The 18382-nt window shown below is 34.2% G+C and overlaps 1 protein-coding gene across 2 annotated transcripts in view; it reads left to right on the forward strand.

The window, feature by feature from the left end:
• The window catches only part of PCDH10 (protocadherin 10), an 80606-nt gene that overhangs the window by 45383 nt on the left and 16841 nt on the right, over positions 1–18382 (forward strand). Inside the window, exon 5 of one of the 2 annotated variants that reach the window (XM_043970011.1) lies at positions 8368–11509. The exons of the other annotated variant lie outside the window; for it this stretch is intronic. Coding sequence (XP_043825946.1) covers positions 8368–8387 — 20 coding nt within the window. The 3' untranslated portion in view covers positions 8388–11509. Of the gene's footprint in view, positions 1–8367; positions 11510–18382 lie in introns of those variants that run through there. 2 annotated transcript variants of the gene reach the window in all.

Genomic DNA, 18382 nt, shown 5'->3' on the forward strand with positions numbered 1-18382 from the left:
TGAGTTCAAAATCAGGAGTGAAAAGATTTTACTAAACCACAGTTGACAAAATTCTTAGCAATCCTAATAAGGCATGAGGATATATTTTCAGGCACTCACATCCTCACACCATTTAAGTTATTTTGCCTTCTGCAGACTTCAGCTTTTTCCAGACTTCTTTTATTAGGATTTACATATGGCATAGTTTGGAAACAATTTTAAAAAACAACAGGAAATCAAAACTGTTTCTGCCCTGGCAATGTACCACATATATTTTGTAGATTGTCCAGAGCAGTCATTGATCTATGTGTTTCATTGACTAATTGGCAAAAATACCTGAAAACTACTCAGTGATGTTTGGCAAATAAAAAAAAAACACAAAAAACCCACCTTCCTCTGTAGAAAATACTCTTAATCCCAGAGGTCCTCTCCACCCCCAGAATATTTATATTACTTGGTTGATGTAAAATCCCAGGGTTTATAAATCACTTCACATCCAGTAAACATATATTTCTAGTTTTAGAACATTACTAAAAAGATATTGATACATTTCAGAGCTTCTGTACTTGGAAATTAGCATTAGTGTATACAGTGTTACATGCAGAGTAAGGAAGATCTGAGTTCAAGTACTGTCTTGAGACACCTAATACCTGTGTGACCCTAGGCAAGTCATGTAGCCTCTCTCAGACCTCAGTTTTCTCATCTGTACAATGGGGGTCATAACAGCACCTAAATCATAGGGTTATTTTGAGAATCAGATGAGATCATGCATGTGATGAGCTTTGAAACATTTCAAGTACAATACAAATGATAGATTGGAATATTTCTTCTGGGAGACACAGTACAGAATATTCAATAGAGAGCTGGACTCATAGCCAGAAAGATCCAAGTTTCTCCCATGTATTCAGAAATTCTCTTAAAGCTATAGATGGCCCAGAAGGTGGTGACCTTGCAATGGTAGAGCGACTTTCCCCATTAGGGTTTTTTCCTGTACTAAATCACAGGTCCATTCCCTTTTTTATTTATAGTAGTGGAATTAGTTCTTTGTTCTGGCTCTACCATGATTGTTGTGACTTGAGATAAATGACTTAATCTCTTGGCCACTGTTTCCTTATTTGTAAAACTAGATGAGATGCCCTACAGGGTTGCTGCCAGTTCTACAATTCCATAATACAAAATGTCTCCATAGTATTTTTAATTCATAAGATTTCATAATTGGAGAGGGTCCAACCCATTGGTGAATATGAGTCCTCTCTATAATGTACCTGACAAGTTGGGGAGGATCCAGATTTTGCTTAAAGACTTGAAATCTTCAAGGAGCTGGTCCACTTTTGAACAACTCTGATTCTTACAGGAAGCCTAAATTTGCCCCTTTACAACTTTCATCTCCTACTAGTTCTTACCTGTGGGTCAGAGCAGAACAAGTCCAATCTCTCTTCTGCCTTGAAGACTGCTATCCTATCTCCTCTCAGTCTTCTTATGATTTCACCAGAAAAACCATTAACAAATTTTGGAATCTTCTAACCTTTCACTTTGTTGTTGATAGTCCCTTTGTCAATGTGCGTTAAGGGTGATGAATACTTAAATCCCCTTCAAGGATATTTAGTAATTGATAGCTATTGTCATCTTAAAGAAGTTGATAAATAGACATCACATAAGCTTGAGTTCATCCAAATTCTTAAAGAGAGATTCAAAAAGTTAAATCTGTTATCTATATTTGTAATTATTAAATGCCTTTCCTAAGAAGAGTATTGGAGGAATAGAACGCTATTGTCCTAACACATAGGAAAGTTGGACTTTCAAAAAACAAAAACGTTTTCTGCTTGAGGCCATTTTTTGAGGGTCTCTGGGCAGCTGATTCTGTAAAAAGAACATACCTGGCAACATTTTGTCAAGGAGATTTTCAGTCCCTAGCCATTCATACCTAATCTTGCCTGAAACTGCTTATGTGTAGTTTATAGTCTCCTTATCTGTGTTGCATCCCCAGGGAACATAGAAACATAATCCTTAAGGATGCTAACCCCACACTTCTGAATAGCAAAAGGGATTGAATTGTGTCTTCTCTGTGCCCAGGTCTTTTCCTGGTAGTAAATTAGGTGCTTAGTATATTGAATCACCTCCTTCTGACCCAAGAATAAAGTGTGTAAATTGGGATTCTTCCTTAGTGTACAGCATTCTTGGTGGAAGAATTGGGTCAAATTTGTTTTCACTCAAAAACTGCAAATCACTGGTAGATATTCTTTTACCAATGGGTAACTGCTTGGGTTCGGTGATGCTTTGAAAATACTGCTGTATCATCTGATTAAATTGATTATTTTGGTGAATATGCCATGTATAATGGGTTCTTCATCTCTTTCCTAAAAGGGAAAATGGGATTCCTTTATTCATTCCCATGCTGAATGTAACTTACTAGACACTCATGCTACTTCCTAGTATTGGCAGAAAAGTGGCTGGATTTGGAGTCAAAGGACCTGACCTTGCTATTTCCTGACTGCTGGTGTGACCTTGGGCAAGTCACTTACCTTCTCTGGGCCTTAGTGTCTTCATCTAGAAGTTGAGGATGCCAGTATTAGATGATTTCTAAGATTTATTTATCTCTAGCTCTAGGTTCTAAAATTCTTTCTTTATATATTTCTGTCTCCCTCTCTCCCTTCCTTCCTTTCTTTCCTTCCTTCCTCCTTCCCTGCCTCCCTCCATCCCTCTCTCTCTCCCTCCCTTCCTTCTTTTCTTCCTCCCTCCCTCTTTAGCATAATCAATTTATGTGGTGTTTTTTTTGGGAGGGGCCATGAGACCTGGGTATTTGATATGCTCTGCTTTCTGAAATTATTTTCTTTTCAATATCTGTCAGAAGGAATACACTATAAGGAATACACTATAAGGAAACCATGAGGAATCAAAGAGAATTTAGAAGAGAGATGCAAACATAATTAGAAGTTCAGAAAGTGAAAGGTTAAGTAAGTGGAGCCTGAAGAATAGATACTGAGGGACAATTTAAAAATCATCCTTGAGTTTATTTAGAGTTATTGCACAGATGATGATGAGCAGCTGTTGCCCACCTCCACTGAGGACTAAAAGAAATGAGGAAATAGGCTTAAATTACTGCATGCTACATTGAGTTTACACATAAAGAAGCTTCCTGACCATCACGGTCATTAAACATGTGAATGGGTTCCTTAAGGAGGTTAGAAGACCTTACTCTTTGAAAGTTTAAAAAAAATAGACCAAGACATAGTTGAAGGATGCACATTTTTAGAGGCAAGATAATATCCAAGGTAGCTTTCAAAGCTAACTTCTTTAATTTATGATGTGATAAAGCTTAAAACCTTATAGGAGAGGCAGTTGACCTGGTAGTTGGAGTGCTGTACTTGAAATTTAAGAAGGCCTGGTTCTGAATCCTGTTTTTGCTATTTCTTAGCTGTGTGATCATAGGAAACTTACTTCAACTTTCTTGTGCCTCAGTTTCTTCATTTATCAAAAGGGAATAATATGTGTAGTAGCAACCTGAAACAGGTTATGTGTCTGAAATAGGATAATGTATATATGGTATATATATAATTTAAGCTTTCTACCATGCAAATAAGATAATGGAAACATTCAGGCATCTAAAGCACTTTCCCTTTTAGCCAAGTCTTTAAACTTCCTTTGCCCTAGGCCCTTAATGTATGGTTGTACTCCTTGGGATAATGTTATTTTGGCTAATTATGTTACCAATATGCATAATCCAAAGTCATTTTTTATCACATGGGTAATTAATCAGTATTTCTTTCCCATAGGTTAATTTCACAGTTTTTAAATTATTAAAGGTGATTAAAGGATTTCACAACTTAAGAAAAGTTCAATGTGAATGATGGAACTCTTGTAAAATTATCTGTAGGATAAATTATGAGAGACTACATAGTCATGCCTTTCATTTTGTTTGATCTTTTAGACCGTTTTCAGGCATTGAGGGAAATGATTTAAGTATGCCATTTACACTGATTATCTTAGTGAATAATAATAATAATAATAATAATAATGATTATTCCTTTCCCACTATGAGAGTTTTCTTTTTATTTTATTTTGCAGAAATATATTATTCATGTGAGTGACCTTATATAAGTTGATTAGAGTTGTAACCCAGGGTCGCACAAACTGGGATTATGGAAAATATCGTGTAACTTGTCCTCAAATTACCTTTTTAAAGATGAGATGCAAGCTCCCCCCCCTCCCCCTATTGTTTGGATACCTGGGACATTTGAGGCTGCTGCTGGAAAGGGGTGTAATTAGGTAGGGCTGATCCGATAGTTTCTTATATTAACTAATTTTCCTTGAATTAGGTAGTTTACACAAGAGTGCTAACCTCTCTTATTTTTAAGCTGATTAGGATAGCAAGTCTCCCCTAAAATTCTATATGTCTAGGATAAAGTCCTTATTGTCAAGCCCTAGTTATATTTCAGAAGGTGACTATGGCTGGATAATGATGCATGACAGTGAAGATACAGAGTCAGATTTCAACCAAAGTCCTTTAATAATAGTCAAACACCCATTTTGACTGACCTTGAATTGTTAATGTTTAGTTACAATTAGATCATAGAAATTTATGAAAATAATTATGCATGAAAATGATTCTAAAATGCAATTACATGTATTCTTCATTTGTATGATAATATGTATGGGACCCAGTATTAACACAGGTAGTCCAGAAAGAACGGTCAACTAGAATGTTTAATCATGCATTTTCAGCTGGAAGGGACTTTAGAGATTATCTATTACAGTCCTCTCATTTTATAGATGAAGAAACTGAGGCTCAAGTAGGTTATGTCACACAGATAAACATCAGAGGCAAGATTTGGACCCAGGTCTTCATACTCCGGTCAGTGGTTCCTTTTATGTTACACTGTGCCCTTGACTATTTAGAGTTCAAACATATCTTCACAAAGCCCCGAAATACAAAGTGCTCATAATTTTTGTCATACATACTCCCGCTCAAGCTTACTTAGCAGGGGTGTTGCAGAAGTTCTTCCATAGCATATGATCTTAAAATACTAGATTTAGAAATGTAAGTGACCTCAATAAAATCCTCTCATTTTACAGATGGAGAAACTGAGTTCCAGAAAGGTTAAGGACCCAGAACACTCCTCTGTATCCTGTACCACACTATTTTTTGTTTAGCTCTTTCCATCCCCAGCTCAGTTCTATCAACTCTATATTTATATGTCTGGATTCACAAATAGAAGGTAGCTTTCGTGTTAAAAAAGAAAGGTAACTTCACTCTCTCTAAAGTGATCAGAATATGAAGTAATAAGGGCACAGTAGATGGATCCCTGAAAGTCAAATAAAATATGCCTTTTGGGGGGCTTTAGTTACCTTTTATATAAGTTTGTTATATAGTGTGCTGAACTTCTGGGTTTTTATATTATGAATCATTTGAGTACTACAATTAGGCAGTGCAGTCAGACAAAATTAAATGAACACATCATATCTATGCTAATAGCTTCTCCCAAAGGTAATCTTCTGACTTAATTGTGAATGATATTCTACTAATTTAAAACATGTGCTAGATTGACTAATCTCTGTATTTAGACTAGGATGTGGGCTTTCCAGGATGCTCTTTTTTTTTTTTTTTGCACATATATGCAATGAATTTGTAGTTCAAGTTTGTTAACTTATGAGTTTCTTTCACATTTGATCCGGATCAGCTTTTATTTCAATAACATAAAATGTATAATTTATAAAATAATTCAAATGAAATTTATGAAAAAAGACTATCTTTAACTCCAATACAGACTTTCCTTTGGAAAAATGTTTTTAACATGGGTAGTGTGCCCTTTAATGTTGCCTAAGTATGTAGGGTTTTTTTTTTTATGATGTTTTCCTGATGCTGTTTTTAAAACCATCGTTCATTTCCAAATGCCACCCACCCCAGCAGATCTCTTCCTGGTAACAAATAGTAATAAATGACATTTATTTAGTACTTTAAAGTTTTCAAAGCTTTTTTCATGTGTTTATCTCATTTGAGCTTAACAGTAGTTCTGTGAGGTGGGCTCTATGGTTATTATTATTACCATTTTAAAGATGAAGAAACTGAAACTCAGAAGGGTTAAAAGTTTTGTTTAAGGTCACACAGCTAATGAGGGTCGAAGTCATAACTGTGCTTATGTGCTCACTCACACTGCAGTATCCATTTCCATTGGTCTTCTCCTCCTCAGGGAAATATGTGGTGCCTCAATGTTACTGTGACTTACTGTTCTGCTACTGAATATTTGTATAGCTTTCTAGGCAATTCTGAGGTCATAGTTAGGATTAGAAGTCAGGTTTTCTTGAAAATTCTCTATCCACTATGCACTGCTGCTTTCCTGTATAACAAAGAATTAGCATTAAACAAACTAAGCACACATTGACAGATTATATTGCATCTTTCGAGATCTGTAGCCTACTTATCTGCTAAGAGGAGATAGATATGTTTCATTATCAGTCCTTTGACATCCATATTGACTCTTTTGTTTTTCATTGATCTAAGTTCTAATGTTATTTACTGTTTTTTCACTTTATATTATTTCCATTATCAGGTAAATTATTATCTTGTTTCTGCTTACTTCTTTCTGCATTAGTTCTTAGGAATCTTTCTGCTTTTCAGAATGCTTATGTCTTAGTATTCTTGTTTGCTAAAGGATTTTTATATCCACTGTATTTTCCAGAACATTGGAATGAAGGGAAGTGGATTTGGAGAAAGTTTGAGCTTATTTTTATTACAACAAAAGAAGAGTATGTAAGCAAATAAAATAATAAAATCTCCTAGAATGCATGTAAGAATAAAAATTTGCTTCTTGGGGAATATTTCCAATTTCTAGGTTCTGTGGCTCCCCATCCAGTGTTTCTGCCACATTTTAAGACCAAAGCAATAATTTTTAATGTTTTTCTTTTTCTGCCAGACTGAAATGCAGTGTATAGGAGAATACCTATAGCATTGGTTTTGAAATCATGCAACAAACTAGATTAAATAAGCTTATACAAGGAACAAAAGGAATCATTGAACCCAAAGGTATCTGTAAAGCTGTTATGTTATGATATATAGGCCTGACTTACTGTCCGTTAAATTAGCATGAAGAATTTTGGAATGAGTTTATAAAACAGGCAAGAAAATCTTCATAGATTACTCAAAAGATCACAGTTATGGAATTTAAAGTTCCCTTTTGCTCATAGCACCATTTAGGGGGTTTAGTTGTCCTGGGACCACAGAGAGATGACTGATAAATTTGCTATCAAGGCCACTTGATACTTTATTTTCCATTGCTTAGTTGGCAGAAATAGGATGGAATTAATACCTGTTGAAGTTGCCAGGAATCCACCTGTGTGATTCTGTTGAGGTTCACCTCAAGGATCTGAACGCATATAGTAACATTTTGACTTCATTTATGGATACAAATAGGGTGGTAATTATTATAACTCAATTTATGGAATTTAATTTCCTATGTTCCTGAACATTTATGAAAATATGGATTCAGAGTCAGAAGACCTGAGTGTGAATCTTAGTTCTGTTGTTTACCAGTCTGTGACTCTGGATAAGTCATTTAACCTCGCTTGGTATCCTCAGTTTGTTCTTGTTGTTCAGTCATTTCAGTTGGGTCCAACTCTTCATGACCCATTTGGGGTTTTCTTGGCAAAGATCCACTTCTTGCTATAGCTCAATTTACAGATAAGGAAACTAAGGCAACAGGTCAAGTCACTTGCCCAGGGTCACACAGCTAGTAATTTTCTGGGGCCAAATGTGAACTCATGTGTATGAGTCTTCCTATTGCAGGCCCAGAACGCTATCCACTGAGATACCTAGCTGCCCAGTTTCCTCTTCTCTGAAGTGGAGTTTGTAGTATGTGGCCTCTGACATTCTTTCCAGCTGCAAAACTAGATCCGTCAATCCTTTTTGAGCCCAAATTGCTCAAGAAATCTTCCCTTCCCATATATGAATATGAATGTGAAAATGATGGCATATGAGTAGATAACAAGGTTTGAAAGTTAATATAGCAAAGCATTTTGAAAATTTTAAAGCACTGTATAAATATATAAGACCACGTATTATGGCAAGTTACGGAAGGATTACGTTTACTGAAAATGACATTAATATTAACAGACATGTCTATAAGGCTTCACAGTTTGCAAAAGTGCTTTCAATCACAATGACACTCTGAGGTTAATAGAATACAAGCATTATTATCCCATCTCCATTTTCCTGATGAAGAAACAAAGGTCTAGGAAGTAGTATTAAGGTACTTTTATAAAATAAGGATCTTAAAAGAGCCTTTGTGGTACCCAAGCTTTGTTTGTTTATCCACCAAATAAACAAGGCTAAAATAAAGAACAAGAGCCACTTTTTTTTTCTGAGTATTTTCTTTCTGTCTCTCTTTCCCGCAGCACGGAAAAGGATATGCTAGTCAATTCTACAGAACTTACCTGACGCAGCATGATTTGCACAAAAAGTCAACCAACAAAAGCATCAACTTTTCAACTTCATTATCTTGGCCATCCAGTTCTGTGTAACTGAGAATTCGATTGCTGTTGGAGTCACCAGGGCCCACAATCAGACAGAATTGCTCTCAGCAGGCCTGAGAAATGAGTTGAAATGTGCAGAACTGTAGAACCTTCAGAGGCAACTGACCTTGCTTCTCTGATCAGTGTGTGCCTGTTTACAGCACTATATATCTTTCTCTCTCCAAAATGTCACTGAGCCCTCTAGATGTTTATATTCACCACAAGAAGCCAATCGTACAAGATAAAGGAAATTTGTGCATTATAAATGCAATATCACTGTTTTAAACTTGACTGTTTTATATTATTTTTGTGTGATCAAGTGTTCCCTCCAAACTATTCCAACTTTACAAGAGAGATTGTGATCATGTTCTTTTTCACCTGTGGGTCATCGAAATGTTGTTCCTCCGAAGACCCACAAAATATCAAAGACATTCTCTGTAGTTTATACACCGTGTTGCAAAGTGTTTACTGTAATATTTCAAAGCTTCTAAATAAATATAAAAATATATATATTATATTATATTATATATAATTTTCCTGAAAATGTGGTACAATTTAGTTGGTTTTTAAATGGATTAATAGAGTTCACAGCATACACTCAAGCAAAAAGGTAATTCAGGGTCCCAAAGCTAACCTTACTAAGACAAAAAAACATCTTTAATGGCATTTCCCCAGTTTTCATAATCTTGATCAATCCTGTTTTTTCTTGTTTTTTTTTTTTTAAACTCTAAGCAACAAAATTTTGTCTAAAACTTGTACTGAATTTTCAATGCCAAAGACACAGCTGTCAACGTTACCAGGCTGAACACTGACTATGTTGTCAAAGGATTGAACATTTACATTCTTTTGCTCCTATTTCTATGGTGTTTAATTTAGGATCATGTAGAATTTTGTATAAGGGAATCTATAAATTCACCTGTATATGTTGTGAAAAATGGAAACTAAAAAAAAAAAATTGGGTGTCTGTACATTTTGCTATGTAAAATATGTAGCTGAAAAATACTATTTTAAGAAACTCCTCCCAAATCATATAAATCACACAGACCTTTATTTTACAAAGCTTTGTGGAAACCTAACTATATAGAAAGAAAGTAAACTTTTTATAAATCTCTTTATGTGACATATAGAGAGATATATAAATATTATTTTGTCCTGTTAAAACAACAAATAAGTTAGGAAGACTTCAATTAAAATTAATACATATGGAATTATGGACATGGTTCATTAAAATTTCACTTATAGTTTAAACGTATTTGGAATGTTTTATTAATGAGATTAATGAGAAAAGTCTTCATGAAACCAAGCCTTGCAAAGTAAAGCTTGCCTTACTTTTATGTCATCAGAGTTAATGATTAAATTTAGTGAGATTCATTTTCCTCTGTTTTACATATTTTATTGTTGTTTTCCTATGGCTGTTTATTATGTGTTAAAACACATTACAAAAAGCGTCTGTGTTATCAGCAGATATGTTTAGAAAAGCAATTAACAGGAGGAGAAATTAGTCCTATTAGTCTGTGACATGATCTTTCAAGGAAGGGTAGAAGCCTCATTCCTCACCTCTAGCCTTTAATTTCCTGTGCCCATGCAGAATTTTAGAAATGTTTCGAAAATATTTAACTTTAAATTTAACTGGCATCATATCTGGTGCTTTGGCTAATAGTTCATTCATTTAGAGACAAACTGACTATGAACACCATGTATTTTGAAATAATTAGCATATCTTACAAGCTCATTTTGAGACCCATTTTAGTTAAACCTAAAACCATGGGTAAAATGATTCTTCTACCCCTAAAGCTCAGAAATGTATAAATGATTTGGACACCTATAACAACCATATTTATTTGTATATATTCACTTGGGCATCTTTAACAGAACTATAACATTACTATTTATATTTATTTAGGATTAAGTAGTTTGATGAGTTGTGTATCTCAGTTTCTTAAAGGATACACTTAATAAGGTTTGCAGTCTATTTCATTTTTTAGGAAGCTGCCCGTGTGCTGTCATTGCTTATAAGGAAAGAATATGATATTTGTCATTGAAAATCTCTATTTTACTTTCAGGTCTTCCATGCATTAGGATCATTTTACCTCCATGGAGAAAAAAACACAAATCTTTTTTTTTTTCCTTTATTACAGGTTCATTAAATTATATTTTATCTCCTTTTTATTTATTCAACACATCTACTCCATGAAATTTGAAAGAAATCAAAATCATTTTTTAATTATTTGACCTCCTCATGAACAAATTATTCTCTCCTGGGCCTAAGTCTGTGTAAATCTATTTATATTTTATTTATTTATCTTACATGATGCCTTAGGGATTTATTCTCTTAGGTTGGACTTTAATAATTGAATTCTGCCATGAATCTTAAAAAAAAAAGACTTCCAACAAATTATATATAGAATTTCATGATATAGAGAATAAAATGACATAATTATGCCCCCTAATCAACTGGCTATTTAAAGAAAGCATGAGCTAGAAGTCATTGCATTTCATAGAAAGTGAGGAATGAAGTCAATTGGCTTCAAAGTTAGCAGTGAGCAGAAGGGAAATGAAACTCAACTGATGAAAATTTAAGAGTTTTGGTTTGCTATTTGTATTTCCTGAATTGATATATAGGACATTTATACATATGTGTGTGTATATATATGCATATATGTGTACATGTGTGTATAACACATTAATGCATATGTATTATATTTAAATATGGCTATCCCATCAATCAGATTATCCTTTTTCAAAATTCTCCCCTATATCTAGTAATCAAATAAAAATATTCTCAGATAATTGAACAAAGTCTTCCATCAAATGAAATATTCAGAAGGGAAATATAAAAAAAATCCAGTTATTCATTTCATCCCCTCCTAGCTAACATGTATAGTCTTTAGCGCAGTAAGGAATCAACAGATTTTCCTGTGGAAATAATGTCTTAATGTTTCAAAAGTATGTCAAATGACAATTTAAAAATATGTTTCATCATTGGTAAACATTCCTAATTATAACATGGGAATCACATTGATGGAGACATGTAAATTAAACACTGGAATTTACAACTGGAGTTTCTTTACAGGCATAGATGATGACTAATATACATAGTAAAATGTTCTTTCCTTCCTGGGGGCAGGGTGAGACAGTACGTAGCTATTGGTTGGTGATGATATTAAACACAAAATCCTTTATCAATACACTATTCTAAATGAAAAAAAAAAATTTGAAGACAGGACTGACCTGGTAAATTGGAGGGCCTCACTGTTTCGGGTCTGAATCTGACCCTTTGAAATGTTAGAGGTATAAAAAAATCCATGGTAGCTCCAACACGGGAAAAACAAAACATGGATCAGAGGACCTGGGTTTTAAAATTCTAGCTTTGCCACTTTTTTAGCCGTTGTGATTTTTGGCAAAGTCACATCACACTCACTGGGCCTACCTATTTTCCATTTCAAAAAGAGGAGCATGATTGGAGTAGATGGCCTTGCCAAAGGTCCTTTTTAGCTCTGGATCTAGAATCCTGAGAATAAAGATTCCTCATCTTTCTCCGTGACTTACCAGGGCTTTTCCTACATAGGCTTACTTCTACTTTTAACTTCTGAAGATAAACATCGACATGAATGGTATTTTAAGTTAATTAAGCACTCAAATATATTGTGTTATTTCTAATTATGACAAATTAGTCAGGTTCTTGACTGCTGATGACCATACACTAGCACGTTTATTATCACTGTACATTATTCTATTAAATTTCCAGATGGTTCTAAAAATTGAATATTCCTACATCATTATTTTAAAAGTATCATATATTTGTTCTGCAGTTTATTGGGTTCTTGAAATTAACAAATGTATTTTCAGTGATGAAGGTTTTGTAGTTAGCATCCTTGTTTTGTTTTAATTGTCCTTTTACACTTAATTAAAAAAAAATATCATATTTGGACCACCATGAAATAGACTATAAATTTTCATGTATTTAAACTTCAGCCCTCTGATAGACAAAAAAATTCTTACATAGTAGATGATGAAGCTGTTTAAGATAATTTTTTTTCTTCCACAACTTGGCAAAGATTTAAAATTCTAGCATTCTATAAGAATGCTGAAAGATGGGTGCCACTAGAGTATTGCAGGCAATAACATGACTAAAATCTTAATAATTTTAGTGTGCATGCATGACTTTCTAATCACTGTTCTTATTTTTTAAGTATTTGTAAATTTAGAAAAATGACTTTTATTTCTTAAGAGTTAGTCATATTCTAAGTTTGAAGTTTTATAGTCCAGATGTTTTTGAGTGATGTGCAAATACTGCATTGACAATACAAAAAAAATTCTTTCACATTTGGCTCCAAAAATTCTTGAATAAATAGAACTCAAACTTTCAACACATTAAAACAAAATTCACCCTTGAGCTGAAAGCAAGCAGGGATATTGTCAGCTCTAACACATTTTTGAGACAGTTATCTGTGAGTGAAAACAGGGTATCTAATGAAAGATGAGTTTTAATTCTAACTATAGTGTTTGTTACTGTGAATGTCTATAATACATAAATAAAAATGAGTGTAAATGTAATATATTATTTTATACCGCTGTATATATATATGTAATAAAATAAAAGTAGGATACATATTCTGCCATTCTTCCATGAATGGGTTTTCCACTGCCTCCTGCAGGGCACTGAATAAAAACCAGTGGCACGGATATAGTCCCAAGAAGTAAAAACAAACAAGAAGTAACTTTTCATTAGTAATTTCAGCCTCAATGGTCATAGCCCTAGGGTAACATTGACTTGTGATGAACTACTTTTGGAGAAGCACAACATAAGTTTGTTGAAAGCAAATTTACTTAGCAATAAATTTGAAGACTGGGTAATGTCTCTGCATACCAGACACTCAAACTTTAGAGCTCTTTCTCCATGCAATCGTTCCTTTTCATTCTTTGCCTTTGTTTTGCATCGATATAAAAAGGGTACACAGATGTGAATACAAATGTTTTCATTCCAAGAATATCTAGATTCAAAAATCATGAATTTAAGACAGAAAAAAAACAACCTTTCTCTTATCCAGATTTCTAGAAAGAAAAGCTTTCAAATCTAATGTCAATTTGACATAGGAGGCTGGGGTTGGGAGAGGGGAAACAAAGCAGACAATATTCCTGCCAGAAGTCTTGATATTCTAGCTGCTGGAAAAGCTTTCTGAGGGAAGATGGAGAAAAGACTGTGGAGGTCATAGAGAATCTTGATTTACTCCAAACTGAAGGAATTGCCCCCCTGCCCCCCTTCCTATTCACTCTATATTTCCACAAATCCCAAGTTGTAATCTGACACTTTAAATCTCAGGAATGGACTTTTTAAAAGGTAATCATTAAGTGATAGTAATCCTAGACTGAAAATGGACTGCTGGCAATAATTTGTAAAGAAATTTAGGCTAAAAATCTACATTAAAAATGATAAAAAATTCATTGTCCTTCCACATTCCTATGTGGTTTATCTTACTGACTGTTCTTTAGCTCCCAGAGTATAGGTTCCATCTCCCATATGTCTTGGATTCAATATCAGACCTTATTTTGACCAGACAATAATCCCCAAGCATTTTGGGCCTGCCCCATAAGTTATCCCTCCTCTGTTAGCACTCTAAACAATCACATTTCACTAACTCTTCAGCTAGGCAACTATGACAATAAATAATAGCAATAATGGTAACTAATGTTTATTTTGGAAATTAGATATACTCTCTCACACTTGAATATTTTATTCATGAATATCAGTATTACATTTATGAATTGTATGATCCTGTCCCTTTGTTTCTTAGTGAGGGATCTTCATGAGTTATTTTGGTCAAAATAAATCTATCAGATTATGATTCAATGAGCATTTCCAGTTGGTCGAAACCTTTCCAGAATTTGTTTATTGCTGGCATAGACTTCAAGCACCAATAGCCCAACTCAAGTCCTTGTGAGGCAAGGAAAAAGGGCATGCAAATAGGACTGAGATTTAGACTCCTGAGGAGGCTTTTCCAGGAGTTTGTTGATCTAAATGAATTCTTAATTGTTAGTACTTGCTTTGAATAAGAGGTGTTTTGTGCATAAAACCTTCTATGTGCTTCTGTATACTAAGTACTTCCCTTCTAACCAACAACATCTCTCACCCAACACACAAGCATGACTTCCAGGGGAATTTGGGATATAAATCAATCCCTTTTTCTTTTCATCTTTAAGTTTAAGAAATGGACTCAATACAAAAAAATCCCACGTAAGTTAGATCAAATGAGTTGTCTCCACAAACTGCATATATGTGCAACCACATATATTTAGAATACATGAGAGGGGTAGTTCTATACTTAGAATCAATAAAGTAAATGAGAACTGAAGGACTAATTAATCCTAACTTTAGCACCTATTGGTGTAGTACCCTACACATCATGAAATACTACATTTCTTATAAGAATTGAAAATTACTATGATACAGGTGTAATGGCGAGATAGAACCAAGGGATATTATAAGACTTTCATACTTCATAAATAAGGGATTATGAAGTATAATAAAATCACAGTGTCAATTCACAGTGTTTTAAAAACTAAAACAATGGTGAGATTGAAAATGTTTTATGCATAATGTATATATGCATATACATATGCATATGCATAATGTGCATGTATAGAAATCTATTAAGTAATACAATCACATACATAATATTATATATATATATAGAGAGAGAGAGAGAGAGAGAATAGCTCAAGAAAAAACAAGTTATTTATTACCAAATAATAATCCACACAGAAAAAATGTATAGGGAAAATGTAAAATACCATGGAGTGGTGAAAAGACCAGGAGCAAATAATAAAGTAAAAAGGATTGATTAAATTAAAACATTTTGTGTAAAAAAAGGCAATAAAACCAATCTTTTTTCCTTAAGATAGCTATTTAGATGACTATTGAAGTCTGATACCTGAGATCCTTCACAGTAATGATAATAATAATAATAATAATAAGAACAACAACAACAACAACAACAATAATAAGTAACAACAACAATGGCAGGAAATAGCAAAAAAAGGACCAGGCATGGATACTGACAATGCATGGGTTTAAGTCAGAACTATATTGGCATTTCATAAAGCTCTTACCTATTGGCACTGGAAACTGCCTCTTCTTATGAGAGGGTTTAGGTTCTGTCTAGAGAAGGTGAATATCAAAGCTATTAGGAATTGTGGGAATAAAGGTTTGGAAGGTTGGAATAGAGAAAGAAAAAATTTGTCATTGCCTTAAGTATAGCTATGCCTACTATTAGATGAGAGAGTAATAGTAAAAGAGTGCAAGATGTGAATATTTAAACAATTACAGCCTATTTAAACTGAAAAAAAAGGTTTGTTTTCTTGGGCATAAATATAACAAAAACAATACAGTAAACATTTATTAAGTACCTACTATGTTCAGAGAGTGGAGGCACCTAGGTGGCTCTGTAGATAGTGCTGGACCTGGAATCAAGGAGACCTATGTTCAAATCCTGCCTCAGACATTAACTGCCTGTGTGACCTTGGGCAAGTCACCCTCTGTTTGCCTTAATTCACTGGAGAAGGAAGTGGTAAATCATTCCAGTAACTTTGCTAAGAAAACCCCATTGATAGGTTTGGCATGCTATGGTCTACAGGGTCACAAAGCATTAGACATGACTGAATGACTGAACAACAATGTTCAGAAAACTGTGATAGAAGATGCACAGTTTAGGTAAAACAAAAATAAATAAACAAACAACCCCCCCCAAACCTTTCTTTGCTTTCAAAGATATTTAAGTCCAATAGAAGAATAAGACACCAAGATCAAGAGTAGACACCATTCCATAATAATTGTATTAGCTGTTCATAGAAGTAAAAGTAATGGAAAGTGCTACATAAGTGACAATAATTATGAACTTCCATGAAAGAAAATGTAAATGGATATAAACTTAATTTCCCCCCAAATACTTACAGAGCTATATGCAATGCTTATAGAACACTTTGTGGAGGAAAAAAAATACCTTTCCATAAATTTGTTTTTTTGTTTGTTTGTTTTTTGCAGGCAATGGGGGTTAAGTGACTTGCCCAGGGTCACACAGCTAGTAAGTGTCAAGTGTCTGAGGCCGGATTTGAACTCAGGTACTCCTGAATCCAGGGCCGGTGCTTTAACCACTGCGCCATCTAGCTGCCCCCATAAATTTGTTTTTAAGAAATCAATCCCATAGAAGAATTTAAGTGTGGAGTGCTATGGCTAATTTCATTTTTGGAGGGGGTGTTTTGGGATGAATATTTTTCATTTAGTGTTTTTAAAACCAATAAAAGAGGGTTCATTTTCCTATGCTACATTAATTCCAATTAATATGCACACACATATTTTGGAATTATATAGAATAATCAATGTATGCATAGGCACATCCACACAGAGTCCCTGCATGCATAGGTCAGTAGAGATCATAGATTGTTTCCCTGTATATACAATCCCCCCACTTCTTCATAGACATCATGAATCAGTTATTAACATTCTTACAAAACAATTTTTGTTTTAAAATAGGTTACTTTTTTATAAATACAGATCATGAGATAAAATGACTGGATAAATCCCTTTTCAATGTAGGAAATTGTGTACTTCATTCTGAAATGTCTTCTTTATACTATTCTTACACATCCCAGTGGAATTCAACTTCCTGGTAGGCAAGGGGTATTGTCATTTTTGTCTTTATATCTCCAGTGCATGACACATAGTAAGAGCTTAATAAATTTTTTTAACTCGATTTTCTTATAATAGCTAGTGTTTATATAATGCCTAAAGTTTGCAAAATGCTTTACAAACTATATCTCATTTTATCCTAATAACAAACCTGTCAAGTAGGTGTTATGATATCCATTTTACAGATGAAGAAACTGAAACACACAAAAGTATAGTGACTTGCACAGGGTCACACAGCTGGTAAGTGAGTGAAGCTGTATTTGAACTCAGATCTTCCTGACTTCAGGTTCATTGCTCTGTCCACTGTGCCACTAAGTTACCAGAAATGACATCATAGAAATATTTTAATTTTTTTTTTTTGTGGGGCAATGGGGGTTAAGTGACTTGCCCAGGGTCACACAGCTAGTAAGTGTCAAGTGTCTGAGGCCGGATTTGAACTCAGGAACTCCTGAATCCAGGACCGGTGCTTTATCCACTGCGCCACCTAGCTGCCCCATAGAAATATTTTATAAGAAAGAGAAAATATCTTGTTTCAATTCTTCTTCTGTTCTTAGTGGAATCACTGCTGCCCATTGACTTTTATTTAATCGGTAATCCTTATTATAATGCTTAATATTTAATAGCTTGTAACATCAAAAACGTTAACAATAACTGAAATTTATATGGTACTTTAAAATTTGCAAAGTATTTTACAGAAATGAACCCATTTTATTTTCAAAGTGACACTGTAAACTAATAATGCATTTAGCATTCTAAGGTTTGCAGAGGACTTCACATGAATTATTTTAATTGATCTTCACAACAATCTTGTGTGGCAAATATTATTATTTCCATTTTACAGAAGAGTAAATTGAGACTAACAGAGGTTAAATAACTTGCCAAAGGTAACACAGGTAGGAAGTGGTGGTGCTACTGTTATTGAACCTACAAAGGAAGCTTACATCCTAATACTTTTATTCAACTATGAAATAACAATAATTTTATTCCCCTGTGCAAAAATCTATCAAATATTGTTGTTGGTGTTGTTTGTCCTTCATTCTCGAAGAGGACCATGACATGAGGGTGATGTCATGATTTGCACTGAACTGGATTTAAGTGAGGGAGGGCTGTGCAAGGTCACCAATTTCACTCTCTCCTCCAGAGCTACCTGGGTCCAGTTGCAATATATACTGCAGGATGATGGCCTTGGGTGTTTTAAGGCAATTGAGGTTA

The sequence above is a fragment of the Dromiciops gliroides genome, chromosome 6 (assembly GCF_019393635.1).
Source record: "Dromiciops gliroides isolate mDroGli1 chromosome 6, mDroGli1.pri, whole genome shotgun sequence".
NCBI classification, from domain to species: Eukaryota; Metazoa; Chordata; class Mammalia; order Microbiotheria; family Microbiotheriidae; genus Dromiciops; species Dromiciops gliroides.